Source organism: Petromyzon marinus, chromosome 31, assembly GCF_048934315.1.
Source record: "Petromyzon marinus isolate PM22_M1 ecotype Great Lakes invasive population chromosome 31, UKy_Petmar_22M1.pri1.0, whole genome shotgun sequence".
Classification (NCBI taxonomy): Eukaryota; Metazoa; Chordata; class Hyperoartia; order Petromyzontiformes; family Petromyzontidae; genus Petromyzon; species Petromyzon marinus.
Window position 1 is genome coordinate 7,184,533 of NC_133697.1, and position 15,881 is coordinate 7,200,413.

Here is a 15,881-nt window from a genome sequence, read left to right on the forward strand (position 1 = left end):
GTATGAGTGGTGTCTGTGTGTGTCTGTGTGTGAGTGGTGTCTGTGTGTGTCTGTGTGTGAGTGGTGTCTGTGTGTGTCTGTGTGTGAGTGGTGTCTGTGTGTGTCTGTGTGTGTCTGTGTGTGAGTGGTGTCTGTGTGTGAGTGGTGTCTGTGTGTGAGTGGTGTCTGTGTGTGAGTGGTGTCTGTGTGTGAGTGGTGTCTGTGTGTGAGTGGTGTCTGTGTGTGTCTGTGTGTGAGTGGTGTCTGTGTGTGAGTGGTGTCTGTGTGTGAGTGGTGTCTGTGTGTGAGTGGTGTCTGTGTGTGTCTGTGTGTGTCTGTGTGTGAGTGGTGTCTGTGTGTGTCTGTGTGTGTCTGTGTGTGTCTGTGTGTGAGTGGTGTCTGTGTGTGTCTGTGTGAGTGGTGTCTGTGTGTGTCTGTGTGAGTGGTGTCTGTGTGTGAGTGGTGTCTGTGTGTGAGTGGTGTCTGTGTGTGAGTGGTGTCTGTGTGAGTGGTGTCTGTGTGTGTCTGTGTGTGAGTGGTGTCTGTGTGTGTCTGTGTGAGTGGTGTCTGTGTGTGTCTGTGTGTGAGTGGTGTCTGTGTGTGTCTGTGTGTGAGTGGTGTCTGTGTATGAGTGGTGTCTGTGTGTCTGTGTGTGAGTGGTGTCTGTGTATGAGTGGTGTCTGTGTGTCTGTGTGTGAGTGGTATCTGTGTGTGAGTGGTGTCTGTGTGTGTCTGTGTGTGTCTGTGTGTGTCTGTGTGTGAGTGGTGTCTGTGTGTCTGTGTGTGTCTGTGTGTGAGTGGTGTCTGTGTGTGAGTGGTGTCTGTGTGTGAGTGGTGTCTGTGTGTGTCTGTGTGAGTGGTGTCTGTGTGTCTGTGTGAGTGGTGTCTGTGTGTGTCTGTGTGTGAGTGGTGTCTGTGTGTGTCTGTGTGTGAGTGGTGTCTGTGTGTGAGTGGTGTCTGTGTGTGAGTGGTGTCTGTGTGTGAGTGGTGTCTGTGTGTGAGTGGTGTCTGTGTGTGAGTGGTGTCTGTGTGTGAGTGGTGTCTGTGTGTGAGTGGTGTCTGTGTGTGAGTGGTGTCTGTGTGTGAGTGGTGTCTGTGTGTGAGTGGTGTCTATGTGTGAGTGGTGTCTGTGTGTGTCTGTATGTGTGTGAGTGGTGTCTATGTGTGTGTGTGTGAGTGGTGTCTGTGTGTGTCTGTGTGTGTGTGAGTGGTGTCTATGTGTGTGTGTGTGAGTGGTGTCTGTGTGTGTCTGTGTGTGAGTGGTGTCTGTGTGTGTCTGTGTGTGAGTGGTGTCTGTGTGTGTCTGTGTGTGAGTGGTGTCTGTGTGTGTCTGTGTGTGAGTGGTGTCTGTGTGTGTCTGTGTGTGAGTGGTGTCTGTGTGTGTCTGTGTGTGAGTGGTGTCTGTGTGTGTCTGTGTGTGAGTGGTGTCTGTGTGTGAGTGGTGTCTGTGTGTGAGTGGTGTCTGTGTGTGAGTGGTGTCTGTGTGTGAGTGGTGTCTGTGTGTGTCTGTGTGTGAGTGGTGTCTGTGTGTGAGTGGTGTCTGTGTGTGTCTGTGTGTGAGTGGTGTCTGTGTGTGTCTGTGTGTGAGTGGTGTCTGTGTGTGAGTGGTGTCTGTGTGTGAGTGGTGTCTGTGTGTGTCTGTGTGTGAGTGGTGTCTGTGTGTGAGTGGTGTCTGTGTGTGAGTGGTGTCTGTGTGTGTCTGTGTGTGAGTGGTGTCTGTGTGTGAGTGGTGTCTGTGTGTGAGTGGTGTCTGTGTGTGTCTGTGTGTGAGTGGTGTCTGTGTGTGTCTGTGTGTGAGTGGTGTCTGTGTGTGTCTGTGTGTGAGTGGTGTCTGTGTGTGAGTGGTGTCTGTGTGTGAGTGGTGTCTGTGTGTGTCTGTGTGTGAGTGGTGTCTGTGTGTGAGTGGTGTCTGTGTGTGTCTGTGTGTGAGTGGTGTATGTGTCTGTGTGTGAGTGGTGTCTGTGTGTGTCTGTGTGTGAGTGGTGTCTGTGTGTGTCTGTGTGTGAGTGGTGTCTGTGTGTGTCTGTGTGTGAGTGGTGTCTGTGTGTGTCTGTGTGTGAGTGGTGTCTATGTGTGTGTGTGTGAGTGGTGTCTGTGTGTGTCTGTGTGTGTGTGAGTGGTGTCTATGTGTGTGTGTGTGAGTGGTGTCTGTGTGTGAGTGGTGTCTGTGTGTGTCTGTGTGTGAGTGGTGTCTGTGTGTGTCTGTGTGTGAGTGGTGTCTGTGTGTGTCTGTGTGTGAGTGGTGTCTGTGTGTGTCTGTGTGTGAGTGGTGTCTGTGTGTGTCTGTGTGTGAGTGGTGTCTGTGTGTGTCTGTGTGTGAGTGGTGTCTGTGTGTGTCTGTGTGTGAGTGGTGTCTGTGTGTGTCTGTGTGTGAGTGGTGTCTGTGTGTGTCTGTGTGTGAGTGGTGTCTGTGTGTGTCTGTGTGTGAGTGGTGTCTGTGTGTGTCTGTGTGTGAGTGGTGTCTGTGTGTGTCTGTGTGTGAGTGGTGTCTGTGTGTGTCTGTGTGTGAGTGGTGTCTGTGTGTGTCTGTGTGTGAGTGGTGTCTGTGTGTGTCTGTGTGTGAGTGGTGTCTGTGTGTGTCTGTGTGTGAGTGGTGTCTGTGTGTGTCTGTGTGTGAGTGGTGTCTATGTGTGTGTGTGTGAGTGGTGTCTGTGTGTGTCTGTGTGTGTGTGAGTGGTGTCTATGTGTGTGTGTGTGAGTGGTGTCTGTGTGTGAGTGGTGTCTGTGTGTGTCTGTGTGTGAGTGGTGTCTGTGTGTGTCTGTGTGTGAGTGGTGTCTGTGTGTGTCTGTGTGTGAGTGGTGTCTGTGTGTGTCTGTGTGTGAGTGGTGTCTGTGTGTGTCTGTGTGTGAGTGGTGTCTGTGTGTGTCTGTGTGTGAGTGGTGTCTGTGTGTGTCTGTGTGTGAGTGGTGTCTGTGTGTGTCTGTGTGTGAGTGGTGTCTGTGTGTGAGTGGTGTCTGTGTGTGTCTGTGTGTGAGTGGTGTCTGTGTGTGTCTGTGTGTGAGTGGTGTCTGTGTGTGTCTGTGTGTGAGTGGTGTCTGTGTGTGTCTGTGTGTGAGTGGTGTCTGTGTGTGTCTGTGTGTGAGTGGTGTCTGTGTGTGTCTGTGTGTGAGTGGTGTCTGTGTGTGTCTGTGTGTGAGTGGTGTCTGTGTGTGTCTGTGTGTGAGTGGTGTCTGTGTGTGTCTGTGTGTGAGTGGTGTCTGTGTGTGTCTGTGTGTGAGTGGTGTCTGTGTGTGTCTGTGTGTGAGTGGTGTCTGTGTGTGTCTGTGTGTGTGTGAGTGGTGTCTATGTGTGTGTGTGTGAGTGGTGTCTGTGTGTGAGTGGTGTCTGTGTGTGTCTGTGTGTGAGTGGTGTCTGTGTGTGTCTGTGTGTGAGTGGTGTCTGTGTGTGTCTGTGTGTGAGTGGTGTCTGTGTGTGTCTGTGTGTGAGTGGTGTCTGTGTGTGTCTGTGTGTGAGTGGTGTCTGTGTGTGTCTGTGTGTGAGTGGTGTCTGTGTGTGAGTGGTGTCTGTGTGTGAGTGGTGTCTGTGTGTGTCTGTGTGTGAGTGGTGTCTGTGTGTGTCTGTGTGTGTGTGAGTGGTGTCTGTGTGTGTCTGTGTGTGTGTGAGTGGTGTCTGTGTGTGTCTGTGTGTGAGTGGTGTCTGTGTGTGTGTCTGTGTGTGAGTGGTGTCTGTGTGTGTGTCTGTGTGTGAGTGGTGTCTGTGTGTGTCTGTGTGTGAGTGGTGTCTGTGTGTGTCTGTGTGTGAGTGGTGTCTGTGTGTGAGTGGTGTCTGTGTGTGAGTGGTGTCTGTGTGTGAGTGGTGTCTGTGTGTGTGAGTGGTGTCTGTGTGTGTGAGTGGTGTCTGTGTGTGTGAGTGGTGTCTGTGTGTGTCTGTGTGTGAGTGGTGTCTGTGTGTGTCTGTGTGTGAGTGGTGTCTGTGTGTGTCTGTGTGTGAGTGGTGTCTGTGTGTGTCTGTGTGTGTGTGAGTGGTGTCTATGTGTGTGTGTGTGAGTGGTGTCTGTGTGTGAGTGGTGTCTGTGTGTGTCTGTGTGTGAGTGGTGTCTGTGTGTGTCTGTGTGTGAGTGGTGTCTGTGTGTGTCTGTGTGTGAGTGGTGTCTGTGTGTGTCTGTGTGTGAGTGGTGTCTGTGTGTGTCTGTGTGTGAGTGGTGTCTGTGTGTGTCTGTGTGTGAGTGGTGTCTGTGTGTGAGTGGTGTCTGTGTGTGAGTGGTGTCTGTGTGTGTCTGTGTGTGAGTGGTGTCTGTGTGTGTCTGTGTGTGTGTGAGTGGTGTCTGTGTGTGTCTGTGTGTGTGTGAGTGGTGTCTGTGTGTGTCTGTGTGTGAGTGGTGTCTGTGTGTGTGTCTGTGTGTGAGTGGTGTCTGTGTGTGTGTCTGTGTGTGAGTGGTGTCTGTGTGTGTCTGTGTGTGAGTGGTGTCTGTGTGTGTCTGTGTGTGAGTGGTGTCTGTGTGTGAGTGGTGTCTGTGTGTGAGTGGTGTCTGTGTGTGAGTGGTGTCTGTGTGTGTGAGTGGTGTCTGTGTGTGTGAGTGGTGTGTGTCTGTGTGTGAGTGGTGTCTGTGTGTGTCTGTGTGTGAGTGGTGTCTGTGTGTGTCTGTGTGTGAGTGGTGTCTGTGTGTGTCTGTGTGTGTGTGAGTGGTGTCTGTGTGTGTCTGTGTGTGAGTGGTGTCTGTGTGTGTGTCTGTGTGTGAGTGGTGTCTGTGTGTGTCTGTGTGTGAGTGGTGTCTGTGTGTGTCTGTGTGTGAGTGGTGTCTGTGTGTGTCTGTGTGTGAGTGGTGTCTGTGTGTGAGTGGTGTCTGTGTGTGAGTGGTGTCTGTGTGTGAGTGGTGTCTGTGTGTGAGTGGTGTCTGTGTGTGAGTGGTGTCTGTGTGTGAGTGGTGTCTGTGTGTGAGTGGTGTCTGTGTGTGAGTGGTGTCTGTGTGTGAGTGGTGTCTGTGTGAGTGGTGTCTGTGTGTGTCTGTGTGTGAGTGGTGTCTGTGTGTGTCTGTGTGTGAGTGGTGTCTGTGTGTGTCTGTGTGTGAGTGGTGTCTGTGTGTGTCTGTGTGTGAGTGGTGTCTGTGTGTGTCTGTGTGAGTGGTGTCTGTGTGTGTCTGTGTGTGAGTGGTGTCTGTGTGTGTCTGTGTGTGAGTGGTGTCTGTGTGTGTCTGTGTGTGAGTGGTGTCTGTGTGTGTCTGTGTGTGTGTGAGTGGTGTCTATGTGTGTGTGTGTGAGTGGTGTCTGTGTCTGTGTGTGTGTGAGTGGTGTCTGTGTGTGAGTGGTGTCTGTGTGTGTCTGTGTGTGAGTGGTGTCTGTGTGTGTCTGTGTGTGAGTGGTGTCTGTGTGTGTCTGTGTGTGAGTGGTGTCTGTGTGTGTCTGTGTGAGTGGTGTCTGTGTGAGTGGTGTCTGTGTGTGTCTGTGTGTGTGTGAGTGGTGTCTGTGTGTGAGTGGTGTCTGTGTGCGTCTTTGTAGCTCGGGACGCAGGCGGCCTCATCGTAATCCTCAACGGGGCTAACGTCGTGGCGTGTAAGCGAAGTTGTGTAACCGGTGTGGAATCGTTCGACTTAAAATGCAGCCGTTCTCAATCCACACTGGCTGGAGAAAGTCTCTCCCTGCGCCATGTCATCCATGCATACCTGTCAACCCCTTATCAGTGCCTACCTCATTACATAACAATTCGGACCTTGTTGGTCACCCCATGCGTGCCCTTATAAATCTCAACGTTCATCCTACAAAGTCCCATCACAAGGGAGAAACGCAAACAAATGAAACATTTTTTGCCCGTATTGAAACAGCTGTATCCCGTATGGACAGGAAAACTCAATATTCCCTGTACAAGAATTAGGGGTAAACCGCATGGGTTGACAGATATGGCCATGGGTTTTTTACTATACTGTACTTCACAATGCTGGTCAGTGAGTGTAGGTGAAGTTAGCTAAGTAGGCAGGGCCGGTTTGAATATATATCACTCCCCACTGATTTAAGTTGTGGCTTAGAAACGAACTGGTCGCTAAGTTCATAACACAGCGCCGTAACCAGTATGCCACCACTCCCAATCTGGATATGAATACAGTGTAGTGATTACAATTTATAAGGTGTCTAAATTCAAACCATCTCACGGAGTATACAGTCATGAAAAAAAAACACAATCGTCAACACACGTTTAATTGAAAATGATAACGTATACACGAAACCAATGGAGTAAAAATACTATTCAAACAAAACCAACGAGCGAGCAAATACAAATATGACAATCCAATCCAGTACACGTATCTATATTTATATTGTGTGATCGCATTACCGTATAACGTGGAGCCTCACTTAATGGAGTGCTTTTTTATTTGTAAACGGATTGTTCCCTCTACGTCGGCCCCGGTGTGTTCACCCGTGACCGGGACACATCGCTTGCACAAATATACTTGTACAGCCCTTTGTCAGTCCACTGCTGGATTAAGGGCCTCCCTGACACCGTAAGGGGTCCTTATGACCACACTGCTGGTCAGTGTGGCTTGGTGAAGGCGGGAAGCATACATACAGTACAGTAATTGGGAGCGGAGAAGTACTTTGCAACAATTCATTTTGCTACACTACAGCTCTGCTGAAAACCAGTGTATAGCACCACGTCCGCCTATGTAGATGGTGGTCACCCATCTCAGAAGCTTAGCTGTGTTGAGCCTAGATGTGTACGTGTGTTGAACTTCTTTCGCACCGTACATAGCCAACCGTGCTCATCGGAGGATGGTGTTTGGATGGGTGGCCACCATGCATAACAGATGTTTTATGCTGCATCACTTGGCGAAGGCAGAGCAGAGGACATTGCAGCAATATCCAATGTTGCACTCTAAATCTGTTCTCAAGTACGGTAATTGCACTCCACCTTGAATCTGCACTGACCAGCCTGATGAAATATGGTCAAGTTATCCTCGCACCTCACATGAAGTTCGGAGGCCCTCATTCAACAGTGGTTTGACAAAGGAATGGATCCACATGAGTAATTGTAACACGTATGTGCTAAAGGTCATATCTTCATTGCTTGCAACGTGTTTGCTGATGTATAAGCCACTAACTTGTTTACAGTTTTAGTCTCTAGAGCCACACAATGTAATTGCAAATATTAACCACAATGTTGTGTGTTTTCTCTAGAAAAACCTGATGTTTCATTTCTACAAGACTTTGTTTAACAACACTGATGTCATGCTAGTGGGTGAGTGTTCTTAAACAGTGGACATGTACGCGATTGTATTTACTCGGTCAACAATAATAGCAATAATACAGTGTTCTTGAGTTTAATATAGAACAAAACTGAATAATCTTCTTTGGTTCTTTCGGTAAAGTCACGTAGAATGAGAATAAAATAATAAAATAACACAATAAAATTCTCACAAGCTAATCCCTTAGCTATTTCAATGCTAAATTACTAGTTGCCTCTGTGGATGTGTAGGTTTTGACTTTAACATAGCCATTTCCGTGACCAGTCACAAGCTAGTCCTTCAGCTATTGATATGTAAACCCCTTTGTCAAGGTGCCTCACTTCTCCCAACCAGCTTAAAAGTCGCTCCGAATCTTAACATCGTTCATTGAAGCTCTGTCGTCCCGACAGTTCTGTACCTTTCACCTGAAGACGGCCGCTTGCGTTGTGGCCGAAACGTCGTGAGAATTTTATTTGTGTTATTTTATTATTTTATTCTCATTCTACCTGACTTTACCGAAAGAAGATGAATCCTTGCAGTCACGAAAGCTTCAAATCGAAAAAAAAACTGAATAATGTTCTCTCTTTTGCAGTATCAGAGAAAACATGCCAACCCAACGCCGTTTTCAATGTGAAATGGATGCTGTTACATTCCAAGTGTTACAATAAGATTGCTAACATTCCAGTAAGTATGTGGTTGCTGAATGTAATGAATAACACTCACCGCTTCTTTGTTTTAAAGTAATGTACAATACATGTATAAAATGTATTGCTTTTCAGGATTTAAAGCCGAACACCTCATGAATAATCCTGTAAAAGCGTCTTGCTCTCTTGTTTTAGCACTAGTCTTCTATATATCCACGTTTTGAAATTATATATTTTTATGACATTTCCCTTGCAATGTGGTGTGTCACTGATTCTGAACAGGATATGGAGGTTAAGCTGCTTTTGGAAGAAAAGATTTCAGATGATATAGATTACACCACCAACCAAGTATCGATGACTTGTGCAAATTTCAATCTGGAGGTAAGCAGAAGGGAGGCTGGTATATTTCAGGTGTGTCCTGGAATATAGTTGATAACCCACATTTTAAGGTAACCCACATACTAGCTTCATTGCAACAATAACAACATTTTATAATTTTGTATCATCTTCCCATAGATGGGGGCAACAGCATTAACTTAATCATTCACTTTTTTTCTAAACCCAACCCCCCTGCTCTCAACAAAAGCTTGCTTTCTGGACATTGAGATGTTGTGGGTTTTCAGGTTTTTGTGATGAGTGGAAATTAAGTGGTTCACTTGTTTGCTGAGAGAAGTGCAAAAGCTGTTGTTGAGTAATGCGTTTTTTGAGAACACATTTTGTGTGTTTCTTGTGTGTAGCGCATGGCAGCTCATCCAACGTTTGAGAAGTTTATCAAAACAGTTAATAACACGGTAAGATCTGGACTGTTGTAAACGAACACACAAACATAATTTATCATTGAAGAAGTCAGTCATTAAGATTCATCTGTTCAAATCCAAACTTGTTTTAACTTGGACTGAATTAGGTGTTTCTTATTTCTTATTTTACAGGTTAAAGCCAGTAATTCCACAAAAACTAAACGGGAGGAAAAGGTAATTCAAACCTGAGATGTTGAAATAGATTCAGTGGGTAACAACTGAAAATATCCAATCAATGTGTCTGCTTTGAGCACAGAAAATGCCCTCTATGACTCAAATCACACGATTGTCCTTTTTTTCTGACAGCAGGTTTCCAAAATTGAGCAAAAGGCCAGTACAGTCGCAAACAAAAACGGGGTAAGACTTTAACTTTATTAGTAATACAAAAAAATATATCGATGCTGTGTGCAATGTTGTAGAATCGGCAACATAAGCCAAGCCCATAAGGAAGGCTGTCTCTGGCGTAGGCCAATCAATTTTCAAGACAATGCATATATTATCAGGACATATTTGTTTGCTATTTTAGCCATAAGTATGTGGGGTTAATGCAGACTTGATGCCTTACAATAGCTTTCTACTTTGTGTTTGGTAATCTTAACGCCTGTTTTATTGCCAGAAAGGCTAAAGCCTATTATTTTTTTTTCTTCAACATGTCTACAGAAGAATGTGCTGACAAGGACATGGAGAGATGGGCCATACCTCTTCATAATGAGTATCCATCCTAAAAGCAACACAACTGTTGGGCCAGAATGGGAAATACCCGGTTTGTTCAGCAGTCGCATGTTTTGGCGTGATTTTTTCTCTCATAGCCATACATTCAGCTATAAATTCACTATTAATTCTCAAACATACATATTCTCAAATAGTCGCTGAACACAGGCCCAAAAGTCCACAACGTCAGCGACCAGTATCAAACAGCACAGAATGTGGACATTAACACATTAACTATGTAGGCTTTATTTGTTTAATACAATAATTCTGCTGATTAGATTGAATGTAGACACTTTTTCAAAATGCAACAGAGTTCAAAGAGTTAATATGGTTAAAAGTTCTGCACTGTGTGCATGTAATTGTCATTTTTAAATGGTATAGCTACAGCTAATGTCTCATATGGTCACAATCCAATGAGTTTGGGCTTTTGTGAATCCTAAAAATGCCTTGTGTGTTCATTGTAGTACAAGTTCAAATGAAGAGCGAGGAAGGCTTTATATCGGCTGCCGACTGGCCACTTATGATTGTAAGTATTATAAAGTGTTTTGTGTATTTTAGTAGTGTAACTATATATTTTACCCTGGGACTTTAATTGTCACAATGAAGGGTCACTGTTCAAGAAGATGATCTTTTTTGCCTCGTTTATAATTGCATACTCACTCGCTGGTATAGTGTTTTTGTGTTGTCTCCGTGTTTTGTTTAATTGGTTTCATTAGCCTGAAGGTAACATTTCCATATGATACACATAGTAAATAGTCATTCACGCATTATTGGATGCACACATTGTGAGCTACGTAAGAATTGATTTTGGTTATTCATTACATGTCCTATGTATACACTTTACAATACAGATGATATTGACAGCGTCTTAATGTGAGATGCTAACCACGGGGAACAGCTTCAGAGAGTGAATGCAGTTCGATATAATGTAATGACGATTCTGTGTGGGTTTTGAAACGAACTCTTTTCTTTTCTCCCCGTTCCCAACGCTGTGTTTAGTTCTATGTCGCGATGTGCGTGCTGTACTCTCTGTACGGTGCCCTATGGCTGGCCTGGTCGGCCTGCTACTGGAAGGACCTCCTGCGCATCCAGTTCTGGATTGGAGCCGTCATTCTTCTCGGCATGCTTGAGAAGGCCGTCTTCTATGCCGAGTACCACAGCATCAACTACTACGGCACCTCTGGTGTGTAGCAATGACGAGTGAACTAATTTCTGCAGGTGAAATTAGAAGTTTCAGTCCTGCGATTACGTTCTCACACCACTGCTGACAGATGGACCTCCATAAGGGGAAGTTCTGGAGAACCCATCTAGAGAGAAGGTATTTGACATACTCTTCCACATTGGCCAGAAGTCTTGGAAGAGGTGTGAGTACCTACAGTTTACCCCACCATACCCAACCTGCTAATCGACTAACTGGTGTGCCCATTGATGTTTCTGGGCAGACAATGGGAACTTTTTTTTTAAGTTCCCATTGTTTCAACTGCCATGCTAGGGAGATCAAATCAGAGACCTCTGAAATGCCACTCACCCTGAAACCATGGTAGAATTCTACCTCTGTGCTGTGATTGTATACTTAGTTGCAATGTTAATAAACTCTCACCTGCATTCAGTTTTGTTGAGAAACTGCAATCACATCCATAATCCTTTTCACAAAGTATGATCACAGACCGCAATAGCTGAGATTTGAAAAAGTATTCTTGCTGCAGCCGCCACCACCATGAATATTAACGACCCTTTAAACTGGTTTATTTGCAGTCCGAGGGGCTGTAGTGTTTGCAGAGCTACTCTCTGCCCTCAAGAGGACCCTGGCTCGCCTTCTGGTCATCATTGTCAGCCTTGGCTATGGCATAGTCAAGTGAGTCGCTTGGATTTGTGGTTTCCTTAGTAAAATCAGATTGTGTTTTTGTATTGATGGTGTGATTTTAAACTCCCCTTTTTGGTCAATGTTGAGACATCTTGCCCTACAAAGTTGACATCTAAACTTGCCGTTCAACAACGTGTTTTTGTAGACCTCGTCTGGGTACCACGATGTACAAAGTGGTTGGCGTGGGGATGCTGTACCTCATATTTTCTTCAGTGGAGGGCATTTTACGTATCTCTGGGGTAAGACCCTGGGCTGCCTCTTGCTCTTCATTTTGCTTACTTTTACATTATTGATGTACGCGATGCACAACACGTTTGCGACAAAGTATATTACACCTCGGGTGATGCGGTGGCACAGTGGTTCGTGCACTCTATTAGGCACCCATGGACCAGAGATTTATTCCTGGCCATGGTTATCATCGGTGGTGAGTGATATCTGAACCGGTCCTGCGCCTGTCCTCTTCACCAACCCTGAAATGACCAGCATAGTGAAGTATTACCAATCAACCCCTTTGACCGACAGTGGTGTGGGAGGAGACCCAGTCCAGCAGTTTGATTGACAAATGGCTGTAAATGATTTATATTACAAGTAATATTACATCTCATCATCTGAGTGCCGAAATAATTTACAGTCCATAATTATGGATCTAACCTTCAGCATGACATGACTAAGGGGGGGGGGGGAGATGTTACGAATCCACCTTGCTGCCAGTCCGATGAGTGGTTGGGTTTAATGTCAAACACAAACTCGACTTATTATTGTGGTGTCATGTGTTTTGAGTGATTCACTCGCCGCTTCTGTTTTCTGTTGGTTTTGTAGGAGCAGAACAGCGTCAATGTCCTGTACTCTGATATCGCCCTCGCATTCATTGACTCCTGTGTCATTTACTGGATATCCTTTTTCGTGGTTTTAAGTTTTGTCATTGTATGCGCTTTTTCATTTTTTTAATGTGCTTTTGTTGCTGCATAGTTACATTTATTTGTAGTGCCCTCATTGTCCAAAATAAGAAGTTTTTTGAGAAATGGTACTTATAGCACAAATGAAGAAGTGCCCATTACCTGAAAAGTCACCGATTTTTTATTTCCTTTTTAGGCCACTTATTAACGAATGTGATTTTTCGTAATTGTGCACCACTGCCGACAACATCACAAAAAAAATGTATTCAGTAGTTTTTTTTTTCCCTGAGGTCACGTGTACTTTTGTTTTTTTTTGCATGCATTTTTAGAACAATCTGTAAGTTTCCACCTATTGCGCTTGTTTACATGAGCATGTTCACTTCTTCACTCATTCATCCTTGTACTGCGTGCGCTTAATCCTTAACTGTGTTTTAGATACCCAGCTCTTAAAACAGACAGAATTTTGATGTTCTCAAAATGAACAAAACCACGCTCATTAATTTGCTGGTGTAGTGTTTGGTATTCCTCTTGTGGATGTGAACGCCCTACGCTGCAATTGCTGCAATGTGCATGGCACGTAGGGTCAAGAATTTGACCTGGACCTGCTGGCTGCAATCCCTCTGGCTGTGCTCGACACTGCTCTCTGCTGGTGGATATCCTTGTGTGTCTGTGTGTGTGTGTGTGTTTCCTGCCTTGGCTGCTCAGGAGAACCTTGTAACCATGAGCACACATGAAATTAACTCGATCCCTGTTCTTGAGCCTTTTGAATATTTCTACCGTTTCTCTAAGCTCTGACCCACTGTCCTCCTGCGTGCGATGACGCACAATCTACGTCCAGATTTGTACGAGTTTCTTTTCCCAATGTCGGCTTGAGTTTCTGCAATTACCTAACCTAGCTTCTGCGCCAGATTTCACTCTATATGAACCGCAGAAAGGTCACAAACTGCACTCTGTAATGCAGTGTAGTTTGGGTATGAGCGCCATCAGGTCCGGTCAGTCGTGTTTTTAAAATCAAACAGGTGGAGCTCGGACTTTATTAATAATTGAGCTGTAAAATTGTATTTTAATTGATCGAGTTTAAATTGTAACAGTAAAGGGGACAATCTGAATATTGACATAGTTCTGAAAGCATGAACACTGAATTTTCAAAACAATTTGCCTCATTAAGTAGGCCCAAGCTAAAGAACTGTACACTGGTATTTAGCAACTCCGGTCCTCATGACCCACTACGGTCCGTCCTCACCGTCAGTGCGAATAATCCAGTCTGCATATATATAAAAAAGCCTGAGCTCCAGATGGTATGTCTGCCAATATGCTCAAGTTTCCTGTACTATTAAAACAAGCATTATGGAAAGGTTTAGGACAATGTAGCGTTGGCTCCTTGACAGCGCAGCACATATTCATCAGCCTGTACCAGACCATGAAGATGCTCATGCTGAGGCGCAACGTGGTGAAGCTGTCCCTTTACAGGCACTTCACCAACACGCTCATCTTCGCTATAATCGGTGAGTCCACACAGCATGCCGAAGGAGGGGGCAACGAATTGGATACGTCACCGTTCAATCGGTTTTCATTCTTAAAATAAATTTGCACATTTTATTCAGAAATGTACTTTGGTACTACCAGCTTTGGAATGTAACTAAATGCTTGTGTTTTATATTTCATTGTCTTTTCAAGCTTCACTTATTTTCATCATCTGGACTACACGGAAGTTCAGATTTGCAGAATGCCAATCGGTGAGTGGATTTAAAATTCTTCACACAGACTTGAATATGCGCGTTTGTATGTATTACGAGATAGTTGTCGTGGGATGCACGTCGCTCACATTCACGTGTGCTCGTGTGTACAAAATGAGTACAGGACTGGCGGGAGTTGTGGGTGGAGGAAGCCTTCTGGCGACTTCTCTTTTCCCTCATCCTCCTGGTCATTATGGTGCTTTGGAGGCCATCTGCCAACAACCAGCGGTGAGACTTTCATTATCGTCGTCAGGCACGATCAATCCACTTCTGAATGAACGCAATCCCACGAGTCGTCGCCATCTCTTACAGCCCCGTGATGCATCAATCTACCTGGCACCTCCATATCAGCTGATTTTATTGCTCCATTTTATTCTTACAGACGTTATCTCTGTAAGCATGTGTGTTGATCTAAAGATGCATAGAGGTGTTGTGTACTGTGCTACTTTGATGTGCGCTGTTAGTGGTGATGACAGAATATTTTTTACAGAAAAAGGGTTTTAAAACTGCCTTTGTTAATTTTGTCTGAAAATGTTAACAGATTTTACAGGTCAGCTCCGCTAATGGGCTGTATGTGCCATAATTGCCTGGAGGATTAACTTATATCTTTGAATGCTAATTCCCAACATAATGAATTATAGGAGGACGCAATACAACAGTGTTATCGCATCTGTGGATAAATTAGAGTAGTGTTTAGTACTACTCTGGTTTTTTATACGGCACAACCGAGTGGTATCCTATGTCCGACCTACTCCGTGTTTGTGCGTGGCCACCTTTCAGGTATGCGTTCACTCCACTGCTGGACAATGATGAGGATGAGGACGAGGAAGAGGAGCCCATGATGAACGAAGCATACGGTATGTGGAGCAAGTAGTGCACCTAGGCTGCCCCACCTACATGACCTGAATGTATGTACGTATGTTGAACTTCCTTCGAACCGTACGTAGCCAACCATGCTAATCGGAGGTGCGGGGGATGGACAACAAACTAAACACAGAAAGCAGTTTGAAAGAAATGAGTTTTAAATCTAGATGTAGAAGTGCACCGCGCTCCAGTGGCTTCCTAACATCGAAAGGAAGAGTGTTCCAGACGGCCACAGAAGCACGTCTGAAAGGGCGTGATGCAGTAGTGCCCGTCTTTATTCGATGGGCTAGCCCAAAAGCTGCTGGCGAGGATGGCCGGAGCTCGCGTGTCGGTTGTTAAAACTCTCTGCGTGGTGTAAAACGCTTTCGATTTCAGATGGCATGAAGATGAGGGGAAGTAAGCCCGAGTTGAATGGATCCAGCCGCCCAAATGTCAACAAGCAGGTGAGCCACCCCCAAAGTAAAAAAAAATCAATCCTCCGGCCCATTTTAGAAATGTAACGTGGCATCGGCGCATGCGGTGCAATGGAACAATTTCCTCTTATTGTCGCTTTTTTCCCAGGAGGATGATCTCAAGTGGGTAGAAGACAACATCCCGGCCTCGATGGCAGATGTGTACGTACTAGAAACTTGAAGAGCATACCTACTATAATCACCCAGGAATGTCTGTCCTTAACGCTCCTGACGTCACTCCACATCGACCAGCCCCCCCCTCATTAATAATCATGAGCAGGTCACATCACTCCACAAAGACCAGCCCCTCTCCTCATTAATAATCATAAGGTGACGTCCTCCAAATGGACAACCCCCCCCCCCCCCCATTCATAATTAGCAGCTGACGTCACTCCTCCCCCCTCCTCGGCGTCAACTTACAACCCTCACTGCAAACGCTGAACCCTCACGTCACGTGATCTCCGTAACGCTGTTGAGACATCAAAGTAAAAAGGACGTCCTGATGAACAAGGGATTATAACCTCAAAATGAAATAGGTCTGTGTCACCGCGCCCTTACAAGTTGCAGACGCATTAATGCAGTAAATATCACGTCGCTGTCTGCTTTTCGCTTGCAAGTTTCAGATTTACTGCAATACACCCGTCCTTGGACGGGCAAACGGCTAGTCTCTTTATAGGCTTTGAAGAATACAATTCCCCTGGGAAGCATATCGTTGCTGAGACTCTCGGTTCACTGTCACTGCTTTGCATGCAAGCGGCACTCTCTTGCCCTATATCTGTAGTGT

General features: G+C 45.5%; 1 protein-coding gene across 4 annotated transcripts in view; it reads left to right on the plus strand.

Moving 5' to 3' along the window:
• The window catches only part of LOC116947737 (transmembrane protein 87A), a 31,801-nt gene that overhangs the window by 12,859 nt on the left and 3,061 nt on the right, over nucleotides 1-15,881 (plus strand). Inside the window, exons 2-19 of one of the 4 annotated variants that reach the window (XM_032963792.2) lie at nucleotides 7,087-7,147; nucleotides 7,726-7,817; nucleotides 8,060-8,158; nucleotides 8,515-8,568; nucleotides 8,707-8,748; nucleotides 8,881-8,931; nucleotides 9,235-9,337; nucleotides 9,750-9,811; nucleotides 10,285-10,468; nucleotides 11,041-11,140; nucleotides 11,295-11,388; nucleotides 12,627-12,698; nucleotides 13,442-13,550; nucleotides 13,723-13,781; nucleotides 13,906-14,009; nucleotides 14,562-14,638; nucleotides 15,021-15,088; nucleotides 15,207-15,259. In XM_032963792.2, the coding sequence (XP_032819683.1) occupies nucleotides 7,087-7,147; nucleotides 7,726-7,817; nucleotides 8,060-8,158; nucleotides 8,515-8,568; nucleotides 8,707-8,748; nucleotides 8,881-8,931; nucleotides 9,235-9,337; nucleotides 9,750-9,811; nucleotides 10,285-10,468; nucleotides 11,041-11,140; nucleotides 11,295-11,388; nucleotides 12,627-12,698; nucleotides 13,442-13,550; nucleotides 13,723-13,781; nucleotides 13,906-14,009; nucleotides 14,562-14,638; nucleotides 15,021-15,088; nucleotides 15,207-15,259 (1,484 nt within the window). Of the gene's footprint in view, nucleotides 1-7,086; nucleotides 7,148-7,725; nucleotides 7,818-8,059; nucleotides 8,159-8,514; nucleotides 8,569-8,706; nucleotides 8,749-8,880; nucleotides 8,932-9,234; nucleotides 9,338-9,749; nucleotides 9,812-10,284; nucleotides 10,469-11,040; nucleotides 11,141-11,294; nucleotides 11,389-11,968; nucleotides 12,041-12,626; nucleotides 12,699-13,441; nucleotides 13,551-13,722; nucleotides 13,782-13,905; nucleotides 14,010-14,561; nucleotides 14,639-15,020; nucleotides 15,089-15,206; nucleotides 15,260-15,881 lie in introns of all 4 variants that reach the window. The other 3 variants (XM_076071042.1, XM_032963793.2, XM_076071043.1) reach the window with 3 other exon arrangements.